The 7,036-nt window shown below is 32.5% G+C and overlaps 1 protein-coding gene across 1 annotated transcript; it reads right to left on the reverse strand.

Annotated features, from left to right (window-relative positions):
* Positions 1-3,856: 3,856 nt before the first annotated feature.
* LOC104099552 (probable aquaporin TIP-type RB7-18C) lies at positions 3,857-5,914 on the reverse strand. The gene is made up of 3 exons (XM_009606583.4): positions 5,719-5,914; positions 5,120-5,370; positions 3,857-4,500 (listed from the first exon to the last, which is right to left on the reverse strand). Exons 1-3 carry the CDS (start codon positions 5,843-5,845, stop codon positions 4,126-4,128), a joined length of 753 nt encoding a protein of 250 aa, XP_009604878.1. The 5' UTR covers positions 5,846-5,914; the 3' UTR covers positions 3,857-4,125.
* Between the last annotated feature and the right edge of the window lie 1,122 nt (positions 5,915-7,036).

Consider the following 7,036-nt stretch of genomic DNA (forward strand, 5'->3'; position numbering starts at 1 on the left):
CTATTGAAACTAAACTATTTCCAGCATATATATTCACTAGCATGACACAAGGTATACTAGCGATTATGAGAAGCAAACTACAATGTATTGAATGTATGTTACTGCATTTTACTTCTACTAGTGACTTTTATATGACATCTAAAAAAATATCGAAAATTAAACGAACCGTACCAATACCGAAGAAAAACCGACATGATTGAGATGGTTTTGAAAAGTCTTATTTTGGTTATACACAATAGAATAACCGAAAAATTGGTATGGTATAAATTTTTAAAAATAATCGGCCGAACTAAAACATTGACACCCCTGATACACACTACCCTTTTCAGAGCTCACTAGTGAGACAACACATGATATGTTGTTGTAATTCGAGGTACTCAATCTGCCATAGAATGTTAATTTTCAGGCTACTAAACTCATTTATATAAAAAGTTAGTTGCAGGTATATATATATGAGATTTGATATTTATGAGTTTAATCTTTAAAATTTTAGCATTATTTCAATTGTATTTTTAGTATTATGGGTATAGACCTACTATCTTTTGCAATCTTAGTGAATTTATACACATAAATTTAAGGGAAAATTACACAATATAGCCGCTCCCAAAAATAATAGTCGATATAATGTATATTTTTTTGTATATTAACATATAATAGACATGTAATATATATATTTTTGTTATATATTTGGCTACCGTATATAATTATATTTGGTTGACTGGCTAAATGTTCAACTTGACATAAATTTAAACTCTCTATCGAAAGTATTGGATTCAAAATGAATCAAATACTATATAACTCTATGTCTACCCTTGTTTTTGGTAACCTAATGGTGTAAAAGAATTTTAATAATGTATAATATAAAAATAAAAACAACCAAAGAAAGGATAGTGGGATCAAATCTATCAATGGGGTTGAGACATAACTTTCGGTGGTTCTTAACTTTGGGAGTACACTATTACACGGTTTAAAAACAGTGATTTAATAATAAAAAAGAATTCGTGAACCCTGGATTTGGGAAGAGGCCGTGTAGGGACAAGATGAGGTATAGTATAAGATAATAAAAAGGTTTTTTAGTGTATAAAGTGGTGTGACGTGCAGTTCGGAAAGTTGATTTTTCAAGGGTGTAATTGATTAAATTGACTAATTGGAGTTGGAGATGGACATTTAAGATTGTAACATTTCCTCCAAAGATACATAATGGTAAATCCTTCAATAATGATTCTATGGTTAGACCCTTTAAGTACTTTATTTGCGCTTTCACTTCTTTTGGTTTGGTAATTGATTGTATGCATAATGCTTTTTTTTTTTTTTGGTTACATGGGAATTGGGATAAGGGCAACAAAATGTTCAAGAATGTACTTTTTTTTTTTTTTAGTATAAATGAATTAACAAAAATTAATATTATTAATATGTAGTTTAATACTCCCTCCGTTTCAATTTAGACGAGATAGTTTGACTCGACACGTAGTTTAAGAAAAAAAAAAGACTTTTGAAACTTGTGGTCTTAAAAGCTTAAGTGGTAAAAGCTTTGTGGGACCGTGACATTTGTGTGGTTATAAAAGCTTCTCATTAAGGGTAAAATGGGTAAAATAAAGAGTTTAAAGTTGAATTATTTTCAAATTTAGAAATGTGTCATTTATTTGGAACAAACTAAAAAGGAAAGTACCTCATCTAAATTGAAACAGATGGAGTAGTGTATTATAGTAGATTGATAGTTGACACTAAAAAGAGCAAACCGATGCACAAATCATACCGCATTCATACAGGGTAGGGGAATTGCCGCACCCTAAGATGTGCGATTTAGATAGCCTACCCTAATACAAGTATTAATGACGGTTTTCACGGTTCGAACCCGTGACGATTTATAGGCTCCACGGAGACTAACTTATTGTTGACACTAACAATATATATATATATATATATATATATATATATATATACTACTCCCTTTGTTTCAATTTAAATGACAATTTCCTTATTAGTCCATTTCAAAAAGAATGACACATTTCTACAATTGGAAATGACTCAATTATAAACTCTCCATTTTATCCTTAATGAGAAACTTTCATAATCATACAAATGACATTGCCCCACAAACCTTTTACCCCTTAAGTTTTTAACATCACAAATTTTAAAAGTCTTCTTTTTCTTCTTAAACTCCGTGTCAAATGAAACTACCTCATCTATTCTTTAGTACTTCATCCCTAGAAAATGCAGTAATTAGAACATAAATAAACTAAGATCTTAATCATACCAAAGTGGTGATAGCAGAAAAGATATACTTGTGATGATCATGAACAGCAAAAATTCTTCAAGTGCAAGTGATCAGACTTGACATGCTATAGATAGCTAGCTATATACTACTATTATCTTACAGATAAAATAACTCAAAAAGCTGACTTAGAAAGTGAAACTCAGATGAATTTTACAGCTGCATTTTGCTGCTTTATGGTCGAGGAGATCTCTACATAAATGGGAGTAATAGTGAGTATAGTGAAATTTTTACTTGGAATCCCATGCGAGCACAATGATTTCGCTCCCATATTTAGCTGCTTTTCTATCCTTTCACATGCCTATACCCAAGAGTTATTTGCCATAGGAATCAATCATTGTTTTGCAGCTTTGGGAAAATAGCCACTATTATATATGCGTCCATTTTAGTCTCATTATATTTCCATTGACATGTATCATTATCATATGTCAAAGCACTTGAGGAATAATTTGAGACTTATGCATGCGTTACCAAAAGTTAGTGGGGAAATAGAGTTGAGGCACTCAGCTAGCTCACATAATACTCTATTTTTAAGTAGTAGGCAACTCTTTTAAACTTACTTGCAAAAGATGGTTAATGAACATGATCATTTTCCTCTTCCATACACGGACGGAGCTAGAAGCCTACGTATGAGTTTGGTCGAACTCAATAATTTTGTTCAAATAGGATATTTGTATTTTTGAAAAATTATTAAATATGTACAAATATTGAATCTAGAACCGAGTTATTAGCATTTGAAGTCGTTGTTATAAAATTCAGAACCCATAAAATTAAAATTTTAACCATGTTTCTGCTTCTCTATCTCCTCCCACCCTTGGAAGGGCAAAGGAAGAAAACTCCATAACTTGTGAACTTAGTATATAAGAATCAAATATGACACCCTGCTAAATTTTTGGATGGATAATTCAAATGTATTCGCCTCCTAATTGACTTGTGAAAAGCAAGTGTAAATTTTCAAAATAGAGCTTTATTATAGTGGGAATATGTAGTCCAATCAATCATGCAGGGAATAAACTTTTAAAAAAATGACACTGTATAGTCGTTGTAAAAATAATAGTCGAAAAATATATAAAATTTATATATTTTTTGTATATAAATACATTCTGAATATTGTATACAAAAATTATACAAGTTTTATACACTTTTTCGGCTAACAGAGGTAAATAATTTCTGATGCGGGGTAAAAGTGATAATACACTAATAGACTTTTACATCCATTGCAAATATGATCCATTACAAAGTAGAAAGGTAATTGCAATGTTTAAAAAGCCAACCCTTAAGGATTGAATAAAAAGAGTTGAGATATTGCTTTTTGCACACTTTGAAAAAGATGCCTTTTGATTTGCTTTCTCATCACGCGGCAAAAAGAAAAAAAATCCACTCTTCTTTTATGGTTGAAGTTCTAAAAAGTCTTGAAAGGCTTAGGGCAAAGATTTTATTTGTTGTTTACGCCTAACTAACAAATGCATGATAGTCCTTCTGTTCCATTTTATGTGTCTTAGTTCGACTGAATTGCCAAATTTCCACGTAATTGGTGACTTTGAATATAGAGAAAAGAGTTGTAAAAATAATTGCAAAAGATTACAAAATGAAATATCCACATTTTCTTGAATAAAATGAAGCACAAGTTGTTGCAGAGCAGAAATTACAAAGCTCACAGAAAAGTAGATGTTACATTTGAAAAACCACACATGACAAGAGGGAAAAACTACACAATACAACTGCTTCCAAAAATAATAGCCGGTAAAAAATATATATTTTTAATACATATTTTTTGTATACATGACTAGTTGACTTGCGTGATTATTTTTGGACATCGACCAAATATGTAACTTGCCCGAAAAAGATCTCTAAGCATAGTCTTCAGAGACTGGAAGTGGATCATGTGATCCAATAAACACATCACCATAAATTAGCCCAGCTAATCCTCCACCAATAAGTGGGCCGACCCAATAGATCCAGTTCTGTGAAAAATCTCCAGAAACCACAGCAGGCCCAAATGATCGAGCTGGGTTCATTGACCCACCACTAAATGGGCCAGCAGCCAAGATATTTGCTCCAACAATGAACCCAATTGCAATAGGTGCAATTGTTCCAAGGGAGCCATTTTTGGGGTCTGCTGCAGTAGCATAAACAGTGTAGACCAGTGCAAAAGTGATCACTATCTCCATTACCACTCCTTCAAATCCAGTGAGCCCAGCAGCAACTCCATGAGTAGGAACAGCCTGTAAAAGCCCAATATTTTAGGCCCACTTAGAAATATCACCTATTATAACTCTTGTTACAAAAATAACCGAGTCAGATTCACTGTTTACTATTTCTAGCCGGTATATATAGATTATACACTAATTATACATGATTATATAATATTATACATGAAATATATATTTACTGACTATTTTTAGCTTGAGCGGTTAGGTGACGCTATTTGGGTTAAAAAAAATTTCATAACTTTTTCCAACAATATTAGACTATGGGCTACTTTCTTTTGGATTTTATATGACACGGAGTATTAGATAGTCCATGTAGCAGTAGCCAATAGGTAACTGAAATTTGAACTCATACATGTGTTTGATTATTGGTTAAAAAAGGTTCCGACAATCAAAACCGGACAAACGAGGTATCATCATTTGTGACCCATAGGAACTGGAATCGTAACTAAGGTAGTGATAGTTGATTGGGTGATGAGTACGAACTACAGGTAAACATTTTTTACTAATAGGAAAAAACTAATCTTTAGCTTATGTACGAAAGTCATTGTCCTTATAATCGTCTTAATCAAAATTCAGTTTCATATCCAACTCAAAAAAAAAGTTAACCCCTAATTCTTGACAGAATACATACCAATCCACCAGTAACGAATTTGAGGAGAAGGCAAGCAATTGTAGAGCCAAGCAATTGGGCAATCCAGTAGAAGAAACCAGTCAAGATAGTTATATTGCCACCAACAGCCAATCCAAATGTGACAGCTGGATTTAAATGACCACCTGAGATATTGGCTGCCATTGAAACTCCAACAAACAATGCAAATGCATGTGCCACAGCCACTGCTACTAAACCAGCTGGGTCTAGAGCTGCATCTGTTGTCAACTTATCTGCAAAATCACCCAATTAATTAAAAATGAGTACTAGTTTGATATATAAAAATATATTGTTTTCTGCTAAATAGACACTTTACATAACATGCAAAGTTTAATCCAAAAGCGTTTTGAAACATGCTATGTTTTCTCGAAACTCATAATTTTTTCTAAGAACGTTTTCTACGATGACATATCGGCATAAATGTACAATTAGTTCCACAAATTTCGCTACATTGACCATAATAAACTGATTCTCCTTTTAACGAAATAGAGGTCTAATTTAAACGACGTATAACATCACAATTGACACGTAATGTACAACTCATAGTACATCAATAGATGTTACAATAATATATTACTTACTGTAAGATATTGCAGATCCAACACCAGCAAAAACAAAGAGAAGAGTAGCAATGAACTCAGCTAGGTATGCCTTGATTGAGGCTGCACTAACAGAGTCATTATAATTACCAAAGGCAATCTTCACCATTTTTGCTCCCAACTAAAAATTTGCTAATTAACCAATTATGTTATTTGTTAAAAAATTGATGGTTTTTGAAGTTCCAGAAATAATAGCTTATATAGTCTCAACTATAATTAGAAAGGAAAAAAAAAGAGTCAATAAGTTTATTGGGTTAGGTTTCACCGACCATGCATGGGATGGGGCCTTATTTGAGTAGAGTCCGACAAATGATTGGTGCCGGCCCAACCCACCGGCTTTCTTTGATATAATATTAAACATTATTGGGGTATAAATATGCAGACAACTAATTAAGTTAATTACATAGTAATGGACATTCCAACAAATGAATTGAAAATTTTTGTTAGCTAAGCTTAACTACTATATATACGACAACCTTTCAAAGAGGAAAAAAGAATCTTACAAAAGGAAAGGTATTTGTGATGTCACTATCAATTATTTTGAGAATAAAATAACCAAAATGACGTTCCAAAACGTGGGGGAATCCGTGGTTTAGTACACCCATCCATGTCACATCTTAGTTCTTTTTTTTCTTTTTTAAAAAAAATGTTAAAGGTTTGATGTGGTTGAAAATAAGGAAGAGTAAAAAGTGAATTAATTAGGGGCTGATTTTATTAAGGAACGTTCATTCATTACATTATTACAAGCTATATATACCTCCTTTCTTTCACTGTCTCACATGCATTGCATTATTGTACATATGTTGATGTTGTTTTAGTCTTCCCTTTCATAAGTTAAACCTCTTACTGATTAGGAGAGAATTGTTCCAATGATTAGAGTTCTTCACTTTCAACAACCTTTGGGAAGAAGGGTCATTGACCCTTGGAGTTTCAAATCACCTAAGAAAGAGAGAGAGAGAGAAAAGGAGTTTGAGGGTTTAACAAATCAAAAGCAAAAGAAAAGAAAACGTAAAACCTCTCCTACAATTTTAGAACAACTGTTTTTTACACAATTAACAAAGTAGAAGGAGCTAGATACAATTGTGCCTCATTGAATTCATAAATGATTCGTGGAATCAACCATTAATGCTTGTATTATCAGGGTATGATGTCTATATATCACATCCCTTGAGTGTGATCCTTTTTTGAACCCTGCGTGAATGCAGAATAATTCGTGCATCGAATTGCCTTTTTTATTTGAACTATTTAACTTTTTGACCTGAGACCTGAGTCGCGCACATACTGCACAAGAATGACCATT

This window comes from Nicotiana tomentosiformis, chromosome 8, assembly GCF_000390325.3.
Source record: "Nicotiana tomentosiformis chromosome 8, ASM39032v3, whole genome shotgun sequence".
NCBI classification, from domain to species: domain Eukaryota; kingdom Viridiplantae; phylum Streptophyta; class Magnoliopsida; order Solanales; family Solanaceae; genus Nicotiana; species Nicotiana tomentosiformis.

Bases quoted from the DNA above. Each gene is read 5' to 3' on its own strand.
- LOC104099552 (XM_009606583.4), bottom strand. From the start codon at position 5,845: ATGGTGAAGATTGCCTTTGGTAATTATAATGACTCTGTTAGTGCAGCC. The intron at 5,371-5,718 runs GTAAGTAATATA...GTGATTTTGCAG, and splicing joins TGGATCTGCAATATCTTACA to ATAAGTTGACAACAGATGCA. The intron at 4,501-5,119 runs GTATGTATTCTG...GGGCTTTTACAG, and splicing joins AATTCGTTACTGGTGGATTG to GCTGTTCCTACTCATGGAGT.